Consider the following 19688-nt stretch of genomic DNA (forward strand, 5'->3'; position numbering starts at 1 on the left):
GAAGGGAGGTGGGAAATCCCACCTCCAGCCCTTCCATGCTGGAATTCTGGAAGGGACTGTAAATCTCCCTGTTGCCCTCGGGGGTGGGCAGGAGAAGGGAAGGGTGAAAAAAAGGAATAAAAAGGCTCTGAAGGGGTTTCTGTCACAAAAGCTGAATGTGGGAATGCGGGAAGGGGCCTGGATGGTTGGAGGTCGCTCCCAAGGTTTAACCCTTCGCAGCACCAGCTTTGCAAACGCGGGCAGTGGCTCTGAGCCCCAGATGTGTGAAGTGTGGGATGCTTTGGACAGGCTTTGAGGGGTTAACCTCCAACTTCTGGGGAAGGAAGGAAAGCCCCTCTGTCCCCTGCCTTTGATTCTGGACCCCACTCAGCCGGAGCCGGGGCACTGCCTCTCTCACTCCCTCCTCGGAAGCAGCTAAAATGGTTTCCAGCCCCGCTGGGGCAGCTGTGGAAGCAACAGGAGCTTCCCCAGTACAAAATTCAGGCACAGGCTGGTTCCTAAGCTGGTTTCTGCCCGGGGATGGATGGTACCAGCCTGGGAGCCCCGAGGAACCACCCTGGTGCTTCCCAGAGATGCTGATGCATCCTTGCAAAATTCCCCTCTGCACACGCAGTGGGCAAGCTGTGGCACCTGGAAATCGTCATGCCAGAGCTCTCCCGAATGCCAGAGGACCCCAAACTCCTTGGTGGGGGCTGATATCCATGGTAAGAAACACGATCAGCATGAGGACACCAGCAGGTTGTTGTCGGGAAGAGCCACAGATTCCTTCAGGAGCACAGCAGCTCTCCGGGCATCTCCTGCAAGCCTTGAGGGTACCTGCCCTCCACTGGACCGCTCCATCCCTCCTCTCCACGCCGAAAGCATCGCTGATGTTCCTTCCTCTCCTGGGTGCCGGAGGATGTTTAGGACCCGGGCTGTGCAGCTCCTCCCTTCCAGGTCTCTCCAGGGTTATTGCTTGGTGGGAGGTAGGTTCAGGGCTTGATGGTATGAATGAAAGAGAGAGAGGAAATCGGCACTGAAAAGCTCAAACTGGAATAGCTCGCCTGTCTCCAGGCAACAGCCCTGACGCAACCGCTGAGGGAAAAAAAAAAAAAAAAAAAAAAAGAGCCCCCTAAATAAAAAAAAAAAAAAAAATAACCAACCAAAAACAAACCAACCGCCACACGCGCAGATTTCTGAAGCGAGACACAGAGGAGGAGGATGAGACAGACTCCGGGAGGCACTGGTGACACCGCTCTGCAAACACCAAGTTGGGGACCCGAGGTGCAAGGAGGGAGCCAAGATGTCCGTGCCATCCCCTCTCTGATTCCAGCCCCGGTAAGTTTGGACTTGGTGGTGGCTTGGGGGGGGACAGAGCCACCCTGGGGACACCCAGGACGGGAGCTGTGGGAGAGCTGCCCGGGGCTGGAGGGGACCCCAGGAGCAGCACAGAGGGGTGATGGGGACCCCACCGAGCACCAGCTCAGCACCGGGGTCTGGCGAGCCGGTTCTGTTGTGGCGGAGCTGGGGTTTGCAAAGTGTCCCCCCTGCCGCAATCTCCTGCCCCGCCGACATTCCCTGGAGATGGCCGGCACGGTGGCTCCCCATCGACTGGGGATGTCTGAATCCTCCTTTCCCGTGATGTTTGTGGATTTTGCTCTCAGCCGGGAGCAGCGTGGGGCTTCTCACCGGCTCCAGGAGGATTTTCCCGCACAGGGTGAGGTGTGACAGGGGACAGGCTGCCCGGGTTTCGGGACAATCACCTGTTGCTCCCTCTGCCCCCAGCCTGAGAGGTGCAGGAGCCCTGGAAACCTTTCCAAACCTGGAATGGTTTGTGGGTTTGTGCAGTGCAGACATGGTGGGATGAGCGTGGTGGCCTCGCAGGGCGTAGCTACCTCGGGTTTTTGAATGAGGCACGCACCGTGCGCTGAGCACAGCAGGTTTCCACCTGCGCGGGTCTGGCCCTCGCAGCTCACCTTTACACCGAGGAGAGGGGGGAAAAAAACCCAGCCAGAACTTCTCCAGAGCCCTTTATAACAGCTTGGGGCTAATTGTTAAAATAATAGCGCCAGCCCGCACCCCTCCCAGCACGAGTGTTTGTGCAAGCCCAGCCCGAACGCCGCGGGTGTTGCACACCAGGGCAGCATCCTCATCCCGCAGCCCGGACCTCTCCGCTCCGGGCGGGCTGGCACCTCTCCCACCGCAGGCACCTCTCTAAGGACACCCCTCCCTGCTTCCCTGCCATGCTCCCCCTGTTATTCCACAATCCTGCGCCCTCCGGAGCTTTTTCTACATCGGAGACCTCAGCGGAGGCGTGGGGGGAGGTGGGAATGGATGAAAACCAAGTTCCTGGCTTCCAGCGGGGAGCTGTGCCCAGCTGATTCCTCTGGCTTTGTCTGCTCGTCCCCTGTATCCGAGGAACTCCCCACTTTCCAGCGGGAACGAGCCTGTTTTGGCTGCCGTGGGTTTGCTCTGTGCCAGCCATCATTTCAGCACACGGGAGCTGCTGCTGGTTTTTGCATCCCAGCTCTTCTCTGCCTTCAAATTCCCATTAAATTCCCCCCCATCCTTCATGGGGGGTGGATGGGGGGGTGTCTGTACGCCACAAAAATCCAGCAGAACGGGAGGAATCCGGCTTCTGCCGGGCTCTGGGCTTGCAACAACCCCGCAGCCATTAGGTGTTTGCAAAATGTAGCAGAGACACTGCAGGGAAAAAGAAAAAAATAAATAAAAATAATCAGCCTCAGAGCAGCGTAGCCCTTCTGGGGGGAGGGAGAGGAGGGTCTGTTTACAACCAGCTGATCTTAAATGATATTAAATCCCACAGTGCAGCTCAGCACTGGGAGAAGACAGGTCTGAGGACAGAGGTTGGATGATCATGGTTTGGATAATTGGATGGGACAGGGGGCATGTAAAGGGGATTAGGGGGTCACCGAGGGGCTGACCCCATTCCCCTGATCATGTTAACTTGGAGCCTGGGGGTCTCCAGTGGGAGCTGGTCCTGGTGTTGTCCCTTCAGGGGCTGAGCTCGGTGCTGGGCAGATTGGAGCTCAACAAAACAAAAACAAAAAGGTTAGGTTGGTTTTTTTCGTTCTGAAAACACACCCTTGCATGCTGGATCTGGGGAAAAAATAGCTCCCCATACCAGTCTCCCGGGAAGAGAGCTTTTCTCAGCCTGCCCTGGCTCATTCCCAAGGAATCCCAGCCCTTTTCATTACCCTGGGCACACGGGCACAGAGGTCCCTGCCTGTCCTTGCTGAAACATGGCTGTGCCTGGGGTGGCAGTGGGGAAAAAGGGGTAACAACCAGCTGTGCCAAGCCACAGGTCCTTTGGGGGCATCTCTGGGAACAGGTTGGCTGTGCCACTTCCAAGATCAGCTCCAAAACCTGTCAGGAGCCTGGGGCAGTGAGTGCAGATGAAACCCTTCCCCATGACCCATGGCTCCACAGAGCTCAGAACACACAGAGAGTGGACATGGTGACTTCACCAAGAGCCTGAAAACTTGCCTTTGCTTCTGCTTCTCAATCCTTTTCCTCCTAAAAGGAATCCTATCTGGTTTTGGCTCATGGGTTGTAAGCATTGACCCTGTTCAGCTCCTCAGTTTGCATCTCCTTCCAGCTGACTGGAAGACTGGTTTGCTGGAATGCCAAATACTTCTTCATGCAGGATTTCCACACAAAGCCTAGAAATCTGCTGATCTAGGGGAGCCTAACTGGTCTGAAAATGGAGCTGCAAGGGTCCCTCTGAAGTAGGCAGCAGCTTCAGCCCTCCTCCCTCACCAGGAGCCTGCTAGAAGCTGTGTGGGGCATGCAGGAGGGATGAGGTGTAGTCGGGCAGGAAGGTGCAGATGTGTTTACTGAAACAGGTTCTGACTCTGCTGGTGATGCTGGAAATCAGCCAGGGAGAAGTGCCTTGGGGCAGGGAGTGCAAACTGGTCCCCTCTAATCTCACAGAATCACAAAATGGTTTGGGCTGGAAGGGAGGCCCCTTCCATAAATCTCATCCACTCCTCCCATGGACAGGGACACCTTCTATATCCCAGGTTGCTCCACGCCCTGTCCAGCCTGGCCTTGGACACTGCCATCTCTGCATCCCTCCACTCCTCTGGTGGATTTTCTGCAGCCGCCACTGCTCTCCCCTCCTCCCTTGCAGTGTTCAGGCTCTTTCTGGAGGCCATTTGGGCAGAAGGATGTGCTGGAGCAAACCCTCATCTTGCTCCAGGTCATATGTGAATGGAAAGCCCCTCTTTTTCCCTTTTTCCCATTTTTCTGTGAATGCCATCTCCACATCTATGCCTTTAATGCCCATTTTGGTCCCATCAGTGCTGTCATTTTTCCGTGGAGAAAGGAACAAGCTCACAGACAGGAGTGTGGCCAGAAAGTCTCCATGGGCACCGTGCTCAGTGTCACTGAGGGCTCTGCCATGACTCCTCCATGGGCAGAGCCCTTTCCATCCTGTCCCGACCATCCTGAGCTGGCAGACAGCATCTGATCCTGACAGCACCAATTCCAGCCCTGCAGCATGTCCTGGCTCCTCGGGATCAGACAGCTCTTCCTGCTGCTGGGATTTTGTCCTTTTGAAGGGAGGGCAGTTGAAGGTCACTTTGGGACCAGGCTGGTTTTCTGCAGGAGAGGATTTCAGCTGATACAGAAAAGGATTGGGTGGGTAAACACTGAATAATAAAATCCAGGGAAGCCAGCTCTCCTCAGGGTTGGTGGGGTAGCTGGGGATTTGTTCTCCACCTCTGCAGGACCCTTGTGCAGAGCCAGCAGGATGGGGGGGCTCTGGCAGGGTGAGGAACCCCCAGCTCACCAAACCCACTCAGCACAGCAGCTCCTCTGCTGACAGAGCTCATTCTGGCGTGGGGAAAGGAATGAGTGATGTGCAACCAGCCTGAAAGGGAAGCACCAGCTCCAGGGAGCTGCAGTGTTAATCCTGATGAGTGTCTCCTTCCCTCACCCCGTTCCTGAGCCCTCTGAGTCTCTGCTGCCCTGAGGATGCTCTGGAACATCCATCCACCTCCCTTACTCCATTGCTATGGCAACCCTGAGGATGCTCCGGAACATCCATTCACCTCCGTGAGCAGCCAGAGTCCTCCCTTACTCCATTGCTATGGCAACCCCTTCTCACGGGCATCTCCTCCTCTCTGCCCCTCTTCCAACCTGCAGCAGACACCCAGGGGGGGTCAGAGACCTCCAGGGGGGGTCAGTCACTCCCACCCCATCCCTGTGTCATTGGTGTGCATGGAGGGAGGCAAACAGAGCTCTCCCTGCACACCAGGCACTGTCCCCCGCCTTGGTGTTCCTTCATCCCACCTTTCCACGCTCAGGGTCCTCCTCTGCTGCTGGGAGCTGCAGAGCTGGATGGTGATGCTGGCAGGTTGGATTTACTCCAGGGGTTTCTTCTGTAGGAGCAGGGGGTATCTGTGTGAGCCCTGTGCAAACCTTCAGAGCAAATGCTCAGGGGAACCACATCCCAAACTCCATGGATCACAGGGGGTGTCCCTGCACCCACTGGAGTGTGAGCACAAGCACTCAAATGAGACCTGGGGACACCAGAGGTGAATTCTGAAAACCCTCAGAGCTTTTTCCCTGAAGGCCATTTGCACGGACTGACTTCTCAGTGAGAGGGAAACTGAGGCACAAAGGGCTGAGGTGCTTTTTGAAGGTCATTCACAGCCTGAAGCACTGCCTCTGCCCTGTTTGCTCCATGCCAGAAGTGTCATCCGTGGTGTGTGTGGGCAAAAGGGCTTTTGTCAGCTGAGCATTTGTCTCATATTGAGGCTTTTTTGTCTTCCCAGCCTCCAGAGCAGAATTCCCCTAACATAGACTCCTGCAGCCACTGCTGCTCCTCTGCAATAAGAAATGGTGTTAGAGGAACCCACAGTCCACCAGGAACAGTGAAGGAAGAAGAATAATTTGCTCCCCACAGCTCCTCCTTGGCTAATTGTTGAACTCCCAGTTTAACATTCCTATTATTTCTCCATCCTAGGCTGGTGCTTCTGTTGATCCCTTGGGGTAGGTCAGTTGACTTCTCCAGTGGAAACCTAACACAAGAAAGAAATTAAAGTGTTTTTTGTTGCTGCCTCAGTGACCTGTTGTGTTCTGTGCTTTCAGGATTCATCTAAGGGAAGGGGGGAACCCCTGGGCAGAGGTTCTTAGTGAGGTGTGAGCAAACCCTCACCTTGTTTTGGGGCTGAACTTGTTACCCCTAATTAGGAGTGGCACAAACTCCCTGTGGCAGGTGTGATAATGAGACAAATCAAGGATTAATCACTTAAATCCCCTCACACAGGCCAGCCCAGGGGGAGTTAAGCCTAGGGCAGGGAAACTGGGAGGATGTGGATTTGAGCCAGAGGCAGGCTTGTTCCTGGGAATTTGGTAACTCTCAGGGTTTGTGTTACAGCACAAGGGCATTTTTCTCACACTTACAACTTTCAGATCTCTTTCTCCACAGCAGGTCTTTGAGCCAAATCCAAGATATTGATAGGAAATTAGAAGTGGCTCCCTTCTGTCACTTTGGAGTTCGGACAGGCTGCCAATTTAGGGGGTGTCCCTGCTGAATCAATGCTGCTTTTAGGGTAGAAAAACCAAATCTCCTCCAAAGCTGCTGGGAGTTATGGTGACAGGGAGGGGGAGATGACAGCAGGGTTGTGACAAAGGGGATGCTCCAAGCTGCTGTTCTGTTTTCATGCTCCAATGCTCTAAATGTTAAGTGAGCTGTGCCCAGGGCTCAAATACCAGGGGCCATTGCCACCCTGAGGATTCCATACAAGCTGAAAAACAGGACAAAAGAGTTTGTGTGGTGCTCTATTTTGTAGCTGTGGCATTCAGAAAATGATAAAAATATGATCTTTGCTGGGGATTAGCAAATCCAGAAGCCCAGTGTGAAATTGCAGCAGACTCTTGGACTGATGGGTTTGGGCCACCCTCAGCAATCTCCACAGAGGTCTCATAGGATAGAGAAAAACGCTCAGAAACGAGGTCTTTAGAGTCATTACTTGTTTTCCTTTATTGATTTGGGGAGGCTGGAGCAGGAGGAAAGGTAAATTCATTGACATGCCCTGAGCCCAGCAGAGCACCCTTCCACCAGGGCAGCCCGCTGCTTTCCCTTCTCTTTTTCAACAGAAGAAGGAAAATTGTTGCTGTTCCAGGCACGAGAGCTGTTGGCTTCAACCAGCCAGAGTGTCTGTGTGTGCTCCCTCTCCCTGTAAAACTCTCATTAACATAAATAGGAGCAGGAAGGAGAGCACAACATGACTAATCCTCCACCCCCACACTGTCTGTGTGTACACTCACAACTCCTCCTTCAGCTCATGTGCCCCCCACACAATTGTTGGGATAAGTCTTGCTCTCACTCAGTGTTTATTTTAAACTGAGTCTTCTTACTCAAAAGGTTGGAGAGGCGTAATTATGGTCTGGATTTCAGAGCTGCACATGCCTTTGTGGAAATGGCAGGGAGAAGGATGGCTGAGTAACTCTAGGAAGCTGCACACATCCTGCCTGGTTTTCCAGGCACCTCACCAGGCAGGCAGAAAAGTATTTTGTTTTGTGCCTGACGTTCAGAGGAGAGCTCTGGATCTATTCCTAGCTCAGCTGTAGATGAGCACACGACCTTGAGAATGTCTTTATCTGATCCTGCTGGCAAATGAACACGGAAGCTGCCTGAGCTTAACTCTTGAGGAGTTCTCTGCCCTTCCAGGTCCCAGGGTTTGACAGACCAGCTTTGGGCACAGCTTCCATGAGTGCTGGCAGGAGGAGAAGTGGGGAGGAAGCTCCTGGCTTCTCTGTGCTGCTGCTCCTGAGGGTGTTTACAAGGGACCACTCCTACTGGACAAACTGGACGTGGCCAGAGATGGAAACCACAAGTCCAAGTGTCCCTGGGTGTCTGAGCCCAGGCCATGCCAGCACCACAGTTAGTTCCTCCCCTGGCTGGGACCATGTTCCCGGCTGGGGCCAGTGGGCCAGGAAGGAACTGAATCCTCAGGCTGCAGCTTTAGCAAACCCAGAACTAATCCCAGATATTAAACTGGAGGGGAGTGTGGTATGGGGAAGAACAAGTCCCTTTTTCCAGTTCTCCTTTTGACTCGAACTCTTGGGAAAACTTTGGGTCTGCAGAATCACAGAATGGTTTGTGGGAAGGACCTTAAAGACTCCACCCCCTGCCATGGCCAGGGACAACTTCCACTATCCCAGGTTGCTCCAAGCCCTGTCCAGCCTGGCCTTGGACGCTTGCGGGGATCCAGGAGCAGCCACAGCTTCTCTGGGCAACCTTGGCCAGGGCCTCCCCACCCTCACAGGGAAGAATTTCTCCCTAATATTTAACCAAACTTCCCCTCTTTCAGGTTGTCCTGTTTCATTTGGGTCTGATTTGCCCAGATGGGGAAATGTGGGTTTGCCAGGCAGAAGATCAGCAAAAGCAGACAGCCCAACATCCAGCAGCAGCCACTGCTGTCTCCAGAGGACTTTGGGGTCTGAGAATGTCTCCTGGCCTCCTTGGCCACCCTTCTGTGGCCCCTGGAGTTAAGATTGGAGGTGTAGGTAACCAGAGCTTTGCTAAAAGCCAGAGCCTGTCTGTTCCTGCCCCAGAGCACTCAGATAACTGAGGTGAGGTCACCCTCCCCTGCAGCACCTTGGCACTGAGCCTCTCCCAAAACCCTCACTCCCTTGCTCCAGCAAGAGCTGTCTCACTTTCCTCACTCCCTTTTCCTTCTCAAAACCAATCTTTTTTTTTTTTTTCCTTCTTCTAGGTGTTCATTCAAGGCTGGTTTGGTGCTTGAGGAGGGGCCCACACCTCAGCTGTCCTCCAGGGAGCTGTGCTGAGCCCCTCGTGACACCTGGTCAAACCTTGAGTATTCTCAGCTCCATCCCTAGTCCTTTCCAGCCCACCTCTATGCCTTTGGACTGCCAGACAGGATGTCTGTGCCCCAAATCCAAATAGAAGAGGCTCTGGACAGCATGGATGCTGGCTCTGGGGGGGTTCCTCCTCCAGATGATCACCTGAGGACCCTCAAGGCATTGACAGAGAAGCTGAGACTGGAAACCAGGCGCCCTTCCTACTTGGAATGGAAGGCAAAGCTGGAGGAGCAGGCTTGGAAGAGCCCCCAGTCAGAGGGAGACAGGGAGGACGAGGCCACCAAGGCCAAAAAGACCCCAGGGGAGACTGTCCCCATGAGGAAAGTGCAGCTGCACCTCAACGGGAGCCCTGCCCAAGACAAGGGGACTGTCACCTCAGGGAGGATAGGTGGCTTTGAGAGCATCGACGAAGCTCTGACGTGGCTCAGGAAGGAGCTGGTAAGTGATTGCCTGTCCCTGTTAGCATAAATTTTCAAGAGGGATAAAAATGAAAGAGTGGGGAAACTCCTTGTTGCTACCTGCCTTCAGCCCCAGGTGGAAAGGCAACAATCAATCCTTGTGTTTTTCATCACTCGTATTTTCCATCACTCATTTTGTTTTCCACACCTGGCTCTTCCAGGCCCATCCTCTGTTGCTTTTTTTCTTGATTCAAACCCAGTTCACATTTCAGTCATCCCCCCATCCCAGCCTTGGGCCCTGTCTCCCACATCTGTTTATTTCTGGTGGTTATGTGCTGGATATTTCACAGAAAAGGAGGGAACAAAAATGCTTTGTCTTTTCTAGGAACCTGTGCTAGGAAAATCCAGAGAGGCAGGGCTGGAATTCACCTTTTCTCTGTCACTTTGCTCTCATGGTTTTTGGCACAAATTTATCCTGATCCTGACCCAGCTCCCAGCCAAGCTCAGGAGTCAGCAAAGCCTGGGGATAATTCCCAGGGGGATGCACCAGTCCTGACAGAGCTCAAGAAATGTTTGGGAAACACTCTCAGGCACATACAGTGATTTTGGTGTTGTCCTGTCCAGGGCCAGGAGTTGGACTTGATGAAGTTTGTGAGTCCCTTCCAGCTCAGGGTATTCTGTGATTCTCTGGAGGTCGATAGGATGGGCATGTCCCTGTCAGGGCAGCTGGAGACTGAGCTCAGGTGCTCTTCACAAGAGTAGAAGCAATCAGACACCAAAACGACACTTCCCTTCTCCTCACTGGCATGAAAATTCTTTATTATTTGGCCCAAAACACTGGAAGTGACTCATGACACGTGGCTTTGTTTCTGTTGCCCAGTTGGAGTTTTGCCTGTGAGTCCCAGCAGGAATATTTGCAACAGGGGCTGGGACATCACTTGTGGCCAACATTTGTGAAGATGTTCCTGTACAGACACTTTGTTTTTGAGAAGCACTGAAATCTTTGAGGAAAGCTTCTCACAAAAATTAATAACAGTTTTAAAGATTTCTTTGTGACTTTTGCTTCAGATAACATTGATTTGTCAACTTTCTGTTGCTGCACTCCCCCAACTCCACTGGTCCCCTGAGGATTTATTTACAGAGGTGGCTCTGGATATTGCACTTTGGTGACTTGGTTTCTTAGGATCCTGCTTTCAGGAATTCAGGACTATTAGGAACAGCTTTGAGATGATCCCCTACAACCCCTCAGTGCTCTGGAGAGCCTCAGCTCCAGATCTATGACCTGAATCTGGGTATAATCTTAAATTCACACTTGGTGGAAACCCCGAATCTCAAGATGATCAAAGAGAGTAAGAAGCAGATTTTCTTTCTCAGAACCCTGAATTTTAAAAGATTTGGGGTTTCCTTTCAATCTATGCCCATGATGGAAGTACAAATTGTCTCAGAGTCTGATTCTACCCCTTAAACTCGGGTGTGGTATCTAAACCACCATCTGTCAAAAACTGAAAGTTTGAATTAAAGACAAGAAAAGGCCAAGCAAACCCTAATTGTTCCTCACTTTCCATTTCCCAGCCACTTAATTATACCAGTCTCTGCTGGATCTGGACATGACTGGCAATTTAGAACAATTTCCCCAAAAGAGAGAGCAATTTTTTGACTGACCACAGGGTGAAATAGCTGAGCTGGAGGCACGAGTGTGGGTAAGAGCTGCCAGCAGGCAGAGGGAGCACAGCCAGGCCATCCCATCACATGGTGCTGGAACCAAAAGGTGCATTTCACATTACATTTCAAGGGTGAAAAGCAGTTTCTTGTCAAATAAAGGAACAAGCTTCCAAAGATCCCAACACAGACAAGATTTTTCCTTGCCTTTCCTCATGCTGTGGTAGCAAAGACATCAGGAAGGTTCCACAGCAGAATGAAGCCCAGAAACCAACCAGATCCCAGACTGATCCCCCAGTGTGGGCAGCAGAGGACAGGGGAGGGGGGATTCTGCCCCCTTTGTCTCTCTCAGGTGAGACCCCACCTGCAGAGCTGACCCAGCACAGAGAGGAGCTGGAGCTGCTGGAAAGAGTCCAGAGGAGGCACCAGGATGATCAGAGGGATGGAGCAGCTCTGCTGGGAGTAAAGGCTGAGAGGGCTGGGGTTGTTCAGCCTGGAGAAGGCTTTGGGATGAGCTAATTATGGTCTTTCAGTTCCTGAAGGGAGCCTACAAGAAAGATGGGGAGGGACTTGGGACAATGACCTGGAGGGACAGGACACAGGGAATGGCTTCCCACTGCCAGAGGGCAGGGTGAGATGGGATATTGGGAAGGAATTCTTCCCTGTGAGGGTGGAGAGGGCACCCAGAGAAGCTGTAGCTGCCCCTGGATCTCTGGAAATGTCCAAGGCCAGGCTGAATGGCGCTTGGAGTGACCTGGGATAGTGGAAGGTGTCCCTGGCCGTGGCAAGGTCAAACAAGATGAGTTTTAAGGTCCCTTCCAACCCAAACCCCTCCATGATTCTGTGATCCCACAATGTGCTTATTTAGGGTCTGTAGGGTTCACCTAGCCCATGAAGGGACAAAAGCCGGTGAATGTGGAGAATCTTTCCATGCAGGAAAGAAGTGCAGCAGCCCTGTCCTTAGGGAGTGAAATGCAGCGTGTGCAGCTCCATCACCCCCAACCCTCAGCACAGCTCCCAGCGTGTTCAGGCTGGGTTGTTTCAACAGCATCACCCTGGAATGGTTCTGGCTTGTCCCAGGGAGCTCCTGCCAAGCACTTGGAGCTTCAGGAGTTTGCACATGCTGGGGACTGTTCCCATCAGGCAATTTGTACAGGACCACCCAGGTTTGGTTTAACTCTATCCCAGCCAAAACAGCAGAGGCAGGAGAGTAGATTTGGTACTATCATTGAAGGGTTTAGGGTGGGAAAGCCCTTTAAGATCATTGAGTCCAGCCACTCCCCACCACTGCCAAGGCCAGCACTAAACCATGTCCCCAAGCCACATCCACACAGCTTTCAAATCCCTTCAGGGATGGGGACACCTCCACTGCCCTGGGAAGTTGTGCCAGGGCTGGAAAATCCTTTCACTGAAGAACTTTTTTCCTAATACCCAATTTAAACCTTGCTTGGTGCAACTTGAGGCCATTCCCTCTTGCCCTATCTCTTGTCACTCCCAATCCACACAAAAGTCATCATCTGACACTGCAAGGAATTTTCCTCCGTGTCTTCAGAGTCTGCTCAGATTTGACTTCAGCCAGGTTCGGGCTGCTCACGTTGAGAAGCGAAGCAAAAAGACAAACCCGAGGTTTTATTGTCCATCTGCTTTTCTGGGCCTGTCACCCCACGTGACCCGTGCCAGGCCCAGGTTTGTGGGACTGACACAAACCCACAGAGCCTCAGCCAGCTGGGCCCTGCTGAGATCCTGGCCCTGAGGAGCTGATTTATTCAGACATGCAAACTGCTCTTGTTTTTGTGCTGCGAGGCTCTGTGGAGGTGCAGGAGCAAATTGCAGCTCTCAGCTCGTGCTGAGCTGCCCCGGGGCTGGAGCATTTCCCTCCTCAGCTCCTCCTGCCTCTTCTCTGCCCTTGTGCTTGCCTTTGCACTGTCAAGTGTGGCAGCTCCTCATCTGTGCTGAGAGCAAAGCCATCACCAGCCCAGGGATGGTGATGGACTCGAGGACTGGAGGGGTCACACTTTGCTCTTTGCTTCTGAAATTTGCCAGGTTTTACAAGTTATAAAATTAAGCACTCAAAGTTCTCTCCCTCCTAAGTATGGCTAAAGTACAGCCCTGTGAACAGGGACATCTTAGAACAGCTCTAACTTTGTCCTTTTAGGAAAACCGAGTTTTCTATCTCAAATTCACCAGTTTGGCACTGAAATCTGAGGGGTGTGAGCCAGAATGCAGGAAAGACTTGAAAAGGAACAAAAATGTCTGATGGGCCCTCCTGGGAAATCATAAAACACCTGTGTCCTGTCAGCCAGATTTTTAAAAATTAAATATTAAGCACTTTTATTTCCATTTAGTATACTCATATTGGCTGAACAAGTGCTTGAGTGGATTTGAACAATGATGCAACGCCGAATTTCCTCATTATGAGGGTGGTGAGGCCCTGGCACAGGATGCCCAGAGAAGCTGTGGCTGCCCCTGGTTCCCTGGAAGTGTCCAAGGCCAGCTTGGATGGGGCTTGGAGCAGCTTGGAACAGTGGAAGGTGTCCCTGCCCATGGCATGGTGGAACAGGATGAGTTTTAAGGTTCTTTCCAACCCAAACCATTGTGTGACTCTGTGACCCCTGCTGTTAAATTGCTGAAACTAGGGAAGAGTTTAGGATTTATTATGGAATAGGACCATCCCCAAGGGTCAGTTTGGTGCAGCCACTGCTTTGGGGAGAGAGGGAGCCAACACAGCCTAAACAACACTGAGGAAGAGTGAGATTTGGGACCCATGACATGGTCCAGCTGGCAAAGAAAGCTGTCCTGGTGGTGGTGGAGAACTCCCAGGCACTCCACAAGGATCTGGGATAATTCACTTGAGGCTGTGAGTTGCACCACAAGGGCGTGAGCACCTAAAATTAGCCATGACAGGGTGGCATCTGAGCTCCTCCGAAGAAGCCCCAGACCAAAACACAGACATTGTGGGCTTGTCTGAAGGGTTGGGCAAGGATCTGACAAGTGGCCTGTGCTTCTTTGTGCTTGCACTCAGGACAGTGCCAATTGACATTTCAGTTTCTTTTGATCTTTTGGAAATAAAAAGGGCTGGCCCTGTGGGAGCAGCTGCTTCTCCACAGACCATCCCCCTGAGCTTGATGGACCAGGCTGTTACTTCATCCATGGGATTCTTCTCTTTTGGGAAGAGAGGGAAATCTCAAAGGACTCCTCATCTCCATGCCTCGAGGTGCTGCCTGCTGAAAATCTCCCAAAAGCAATGCAGAGAAAAGATAGGTTGCTCTAAATGTGAAAATTGTTGGTCTTCCTGTCTGTTGAAGGCAAAATTGAAGGCAATTGCTTGTAGCTATTTAGGATGAGCCACCTAGACTGGAAATCAGGAAAGAATACACCCAGAGCTTTCTCTCTCTCATCCCTGTTAAACATCCCTGGGAGACTCTGAGGCTCAATCCAAGCAGAAAATTCTCCCTAGGTTCATAAAATCTGGTGGTCTAGCTTTGCATTTAATCCAGCAGTTGCTTTACTGCCAGGAAGGACTTGAGTTTTGTTCCCCCTTCCAGCCTGGGAAGTTCAACCTGGCATTTTGTCCTTTCCAACAACATTCCCCACCCATGCTGGTGAGACACAGCTGGGGCTGGGTGTGCAGAGAGGGGCAGAATGTGTTAAAATGTTGGTTTTCATGAGCAAGACACACCTAAGGCTCTTCCTGCCCTGGCCATGAGAGGATCAAAGGAAATCCAAAGCCTGGCTTCTGCTGGATGCTCCCCACGGGTTTCTCCAGGATGCTGCATCCGTGTGTGGGATCCTGCTGCTGCCTCACATGGATAAACTGGAGTGTGGAGTTACCTCGTGGGTGAACTCTGCAAATGAAAAACCCCACGGCTTCCCGTGGTGTGGCCCCTGTAATCCCATTATTCATTGCCAGGCAGCTTTGTGGGCTCTGCTGGCCTGACAACGCTGCTTTTCAAGGGACATCACTCATCCTTTCCAGTGATTGTTTGGTCCTCAGCATGGGACAGTGGAATGGCTTTAGTATTTGTGCAGAGTCTCTGGGAAAGGGAAGGAGAAGGAGGATTTCTGGGTTCTGGCTGAAATTCCACTAAATATTCTGGGAGGGTTTGAACAGAGCAGTGTTTAATGGGGCGACTCCATGGATGCAGGGCAAAGGGTTTGCATCTCAAGCCAAGCCCCAGGGATGAGTGTGGGGAGTGAGAGTTCACGCCCTTCAGAGCAGCTCTATTTTCATGCTCCACCCTCTGCCCAGCTGTCACCCCTCAGAGCTGCCTCCACAGGACCTGTCACCAGGCAAGGAACTCCCAAGCCCTTGGGAAGACAAGGCAGCCTTCCAAGGAGCACAGGCAGTGACAGCTCTCACCCCATCTTCCATCTCCTCCTTGTGCACATCATCCTCTCATAGAAACATGGAATTCTTAAGGCTGGAAAAACCCTCAAAGATCATTGACTTGAACTCTCAACCCAGCACTGCCAAGGCTGCCACTAAACCACGTCCCCAAGTGCCACATCCACATGGTTTTAGTCAGCCACTGCCAGGCTTTGTTCCTTATCTTTATTTTCTAGAGGGCTTTGCCTTCCAGCTTGTGTGAAATCAAATGGATTCCTCAAAAGAGGGAAAACAAGAACCAGTCAAAAAAATGTAAAGCTGGTTTGCAAGAGAAAGAAAGCACCTATAACTCACAGCTCTTTGCACAATGGCCTCATAATTCTCTTTTAAATGTTGTTGGTTTGTGGTTTTTTTTGGTTTTTTTTGTTTTTTTGGGTTTTTTTTTGACAGCAGAGGCTTTTTTAATCCCACATTCTTCCAAATATTCAGTGAAAGCCTTTGTTGGCATTTCTTAGGTAACTTGATACACCGAGAAGAAAGAATGACCCAGGGTCACTTCAATAACACCTGTGATCACCTCCTGATAAAATGTCAGCATTTGTTGTGAGACAGGGCAAAATATCAACAGAATAGTTTTGGGGTTTGTTGGTTTTGTTTTTTTTTTTAATATTGTAACTCAGGTGGAAGAATAAAAACTGCCAAGTGGCATTGCTCTGCTGGGGGCACAGGTTATGAGTCTGAGAGGAAGTAGTGGGGTTTTTTTTGATAAAGGTAATTTACCACAACCCTGCCAACAATTTGAGAGAGATTTCCTGAGAGAGAGAGAGAGATTCACTCAGAGGTTGGTACAAAGGTGACTTAATCCTCTCCAGACAGCCAAGCTGGAGTCTTATTGCTGTCTGGGAGCATCAGGCAAGGTCCTCCAGGATGTCTCTGTAGTGTCAGAAAATCATAGAATGGTTTGGGTTTGAAGTGATTTAGATATTAGAAAATAATTCTTCCCTGTGAGAGCGGTGAGGCCCTGGCCAGGCTGGATGGGGCTTGGAGTAACCTGGGATAGTGGAAGGTGTCCCTGCCCATGGCAGGGCTTGGAACTGGGTGAACTTTAAGGTCTCTTCCAACCCAAATCATTCTGGGATTCTCTGCTTGCCTGGAGGAGGAGGGATTATGGAAAAAGCTAAAGCAACCCTGAGGCTGCTCTGGTTCACACCCTCCTTGCAGCAGCCCTTGGAAAGGGGTCATGGAAAGGTCTCATGTAGGAATATCAGGGTCTTTGTGGGGTCTCTCAAGGGGAACTTTCCTTCCTCCCTTCCCTCCTGCATCTTCATGCATAAGTCACCAGGACAGGAATAATTTACCCCTTTCCCCAGAGCTGCGTCTGTACCCACAAACTGAGCAGCTCATTTTCAGGCCTGGAGGGAAACTGATATTGTCTGATCACATCCATGCTGCTAAAGTCCAGGAAAGGGAAATTTATGCCAAAATGTAGAATCACAGTCCTAGATCTGGCTGAGTTGGAAGGGACCTTGGAGATCATCCTGTTCCAGCCCTTCCAGTGAGCCTGTTCAGCTTCTTTCCCACCTTCTTTTCTTTGTAGCTTTTGTGGTTTTGTTGCTTTTCTGTGAGGAGGGAAGTGGGGTGGGAAGAGGGAATTGTCTTGATTTGCTTTTCCAGCCCTGCCTTCCCCTGTTTGCCAGGCTGATTCCCACACCAAGTGTTCACTCCTTCTTTCACTACCCACAGCATCCTGTGGCAATGAATTTTCTTAATTATGAGCTAGATTTTTTTTTTTTAATAAAAGACCTCTTTCCTTTCATTACTTATGAATCTTCCACCTTCCCAAGCCAGGTACCAGGGGAGAAAAAAATACCTCCAAAACACTTAGATCATTAGCTTGGAGGTTGTAGTTTTCTGTCCTGGGGGAAACCATGGAGGTCCCATCCTGAGAGCCACTTCAAATTACTGAGATAAAATAAGCCACAGAGGAGGTGGACTGTCATGGGCCAGCTCTGATTTATGCAGGCTAGAAACCCAGGTTGAGTATGTGGGGATCAGTTATTTGGTGTTCTTTTAATTGGTCCTTTCCACCTCTAATTGCTCTGTCTCCCTGTGGCTGCTGCCTTATGAGCAAAATTAATATGGGCTTTGTTTAATGTTGAAAGGGAGGCTCTGAAGCCTGACAGATACCCAAGCCAACAGCCTTGGCACAGCTTTGATTCTACTTTCCTGGTGCTCCTGAAAACAAGAGCAGGCACAGAATTTCTCAATTGTTAAAAATTCCCCCTCCTGAGCTGGTATTTTTTTGGGATGCATGGCTGGCTTGGAAGATCCCTGTCTCCCTCACAGATTGAGCACCTATAGATGAGTTTACAGAATCAGCTGGGTTGGAAAAGACCTTTGAGATTGAGTCCAACCTATGACCTTGTCAACCAAACCACGACACATTCAGCCTTTTTTTAAACACCTCCAGGGATGTTGACTCTATCACCTCCCTGGGTAGCCCACTCCATACCAAATCACTCTTTATATAAAGGACTTTTTCCTAATGTCCAGCCTAAACTTCCTCTGGAGCAGCTTAAGGCTGTGTCCCCTCATCCTGTTGCTGTTCCCTGGGAACAGAACCTGACCCCCACTTCACTGCACCTTCTGTCGGGAAGTTGTGCAGGGTGATGAGGTCTCCCCTGAGCCTCCTTTTCTTCAGGCTGAGCCCCCACAGCCCCTCCTTACCAGGGCTAGTGCTAGAATCACCGAATTATAGAATAATGAGGTTGGAAGAGACCTCTAAGATCATCGAGTCCAACCTATGCCCTAACATCTCATCTAGACTACAGCACAAAGTGCCCTGTCCAGTCTTTTTATAAACACATCCAGAGATGGTGATTCTACCACCTCCCTGGGAAGAGCATTCCAGTACTTTATTATTATTGTTTTTTCCTAATATCCAACCTATACCTTCCCTGACATAGCTTGAGCTACGTCAAGCTTCACCAGCCTTGTCGCCCTTCTTGGACGCATTCAAGCACCTCAACATCCTTCCATTCCCCATGATCCCGGTGCAGCCTCGAGCAGGGAGGCAGGGAATTTGCCACTAAAACCCCTCTTCCCTCCCCGTTTCAGGCAGAAATGCGCCTGCAGGACCAGCAGCTGGCCAGGCAGCTGATGCGGCTGCGCAGCGACATCAACAAGCTGAAGATCGAGCAGACGTGCCACCTGCACCAGCGCATGCTCAACGATGCCACCTACGAGCTGGAGGAGAGGGACGAGCTCGCTGACCTCTTCTGTGACTTCCCCCTCGTGAGCTCCTTCAGCCTCTCCACGCCCCTCAAGCTCATCGGGGTCACCAAGATGAACATCAACTCCCGCCGGTTCTCGCTGTGCTGAGCGGGGTGGGGAGAAGGAGAGGGAAGGATGGGGGAGAAGGAGGGAGAGGGAGCTCTCTGCCTCGTGGCTGGGTGAGGAGAGGCCAAGGAGGAGCAAAGGGAACCTGCAGCTGGTCTTGGTGGCAGAGTGGAGATTGGCACTGGAACGGCCTGGGGATGCTCATGGGGAAGGCAGGACCTGCGTGGAAGAAGCCTGAAGAGCATCCAGACCCAACACAAGCACTCAGCTCCTTTGCCAAGTCCCTTCTCCTCCTCTTCCTCCCACAGGACGCAGCTCGGTGTGGGTGGTTGTGCTCAAAAATCAAAGGAGGGGTCAAAAATCAGCCACAAAGCAAAATCCCTCTTTCCTTCCCCTTCCCCTCCTCCCAGGCTGGAGCAACATTGCTCTCCTCCATGGATGTCCCCTTTGGCACCAGCCCCCAGCCTCTGCTGCTCCAAGTGTGGGATCCATGGGGCTGTTTCAGTGGGAAGTTGATTTCCAGTGGGAAGGAGCCAAGCAAAGGACTGTGGGTTAAATGGTACCAGCCCCAAGAAGTGGTGAGAAGATGTGTTTTTTGGATTGCTCCATAGAGTCCAGGGCACTACAGCTTCATTTTGCCTGTGGTATAGATTATGGACTCAGCGTGGGCACATTCAGAGATTCCAGCTGACCAGAAGTCTCCTGTGTGCCCTGGAAGTCATACCCAGAGCAATACACAGTTCTGATCCTGTTGGATCCTGTTGTCAGCCACAAGACACCCTGTGGTTCACCCTGAAAACAAGGAAATGCTGTACCCAAGACGTTTCCTGTCAGAGAAATCCCCAGGCTGACAACCCCCAACAGCAGCACCAGCAAACCCTGGATCCTCTGTAGCCACACACATCCATCAGAGAGAGGGACTTCAAGAGGAGAAAGGGGACTTTCGGTTAATGAACTCAAAATGGGACTTAAAGGGAAAAATTGCTGTGATGAGCTTTGGACCTGCAGCAACAGAGGGGGTTCCCTCGTAATGAACTCAAAATGGGACTTAAAATTAAAGGGAAAATTGCTGTGATGAGCTTTGGACCTGCAGCAACAGAGGGGGTTCCCTCCCTGCCCAGCAGAATATG

The 19688-nt window shown here is 51.4% G+C and overlaps 1 protein-coding gene across 1 annotated transcript; it reads left to right on the forward strand.

The window, feature by feature from the left end:
• The first annotated feature begins 1207 nt into the window (after positions 1-1207).
• FAM167A (family with sequence similarity 167 member A) lies at positions 1208-19469 on the forward strand. Its single transcript, XM_041426180.1, has 3 exons — positions 1208-1317; positions 8730-9273; positions 18337-19469. The coding sequence occupies exons 2-3, from the start codon at positions 8896-8898 to the stop codon at positions 18598-18600; spliced, it is 642 nt and encodes a 213-aa protein (XP_041282114.1). The 5' UTR covers positions 1208-1317; positions 8730-8895; the 3' UTR covers positions 18601-19469.
• The last annotated feature ends 219 nt before the right edge of the window (positions 19470-19688 follow it).

The sequence above is a fragment of the Onychostruthus taczanowskii genome, unplaced genomic scaffold (assembly GCF_017590055.1).
Source record: "Onychostruthus taczanowskii isolate IOZ18803 unplaced genomic scaffold, ASM1759005v1 scaffold90, whole genome shotgun sequence".
Lineage (NCBI taxonomy): Eukaryota > Metazoa > Chordata > Aves > Passeriformes > Passeridae > Onychostruthus > Onychostruthus taczanowskii.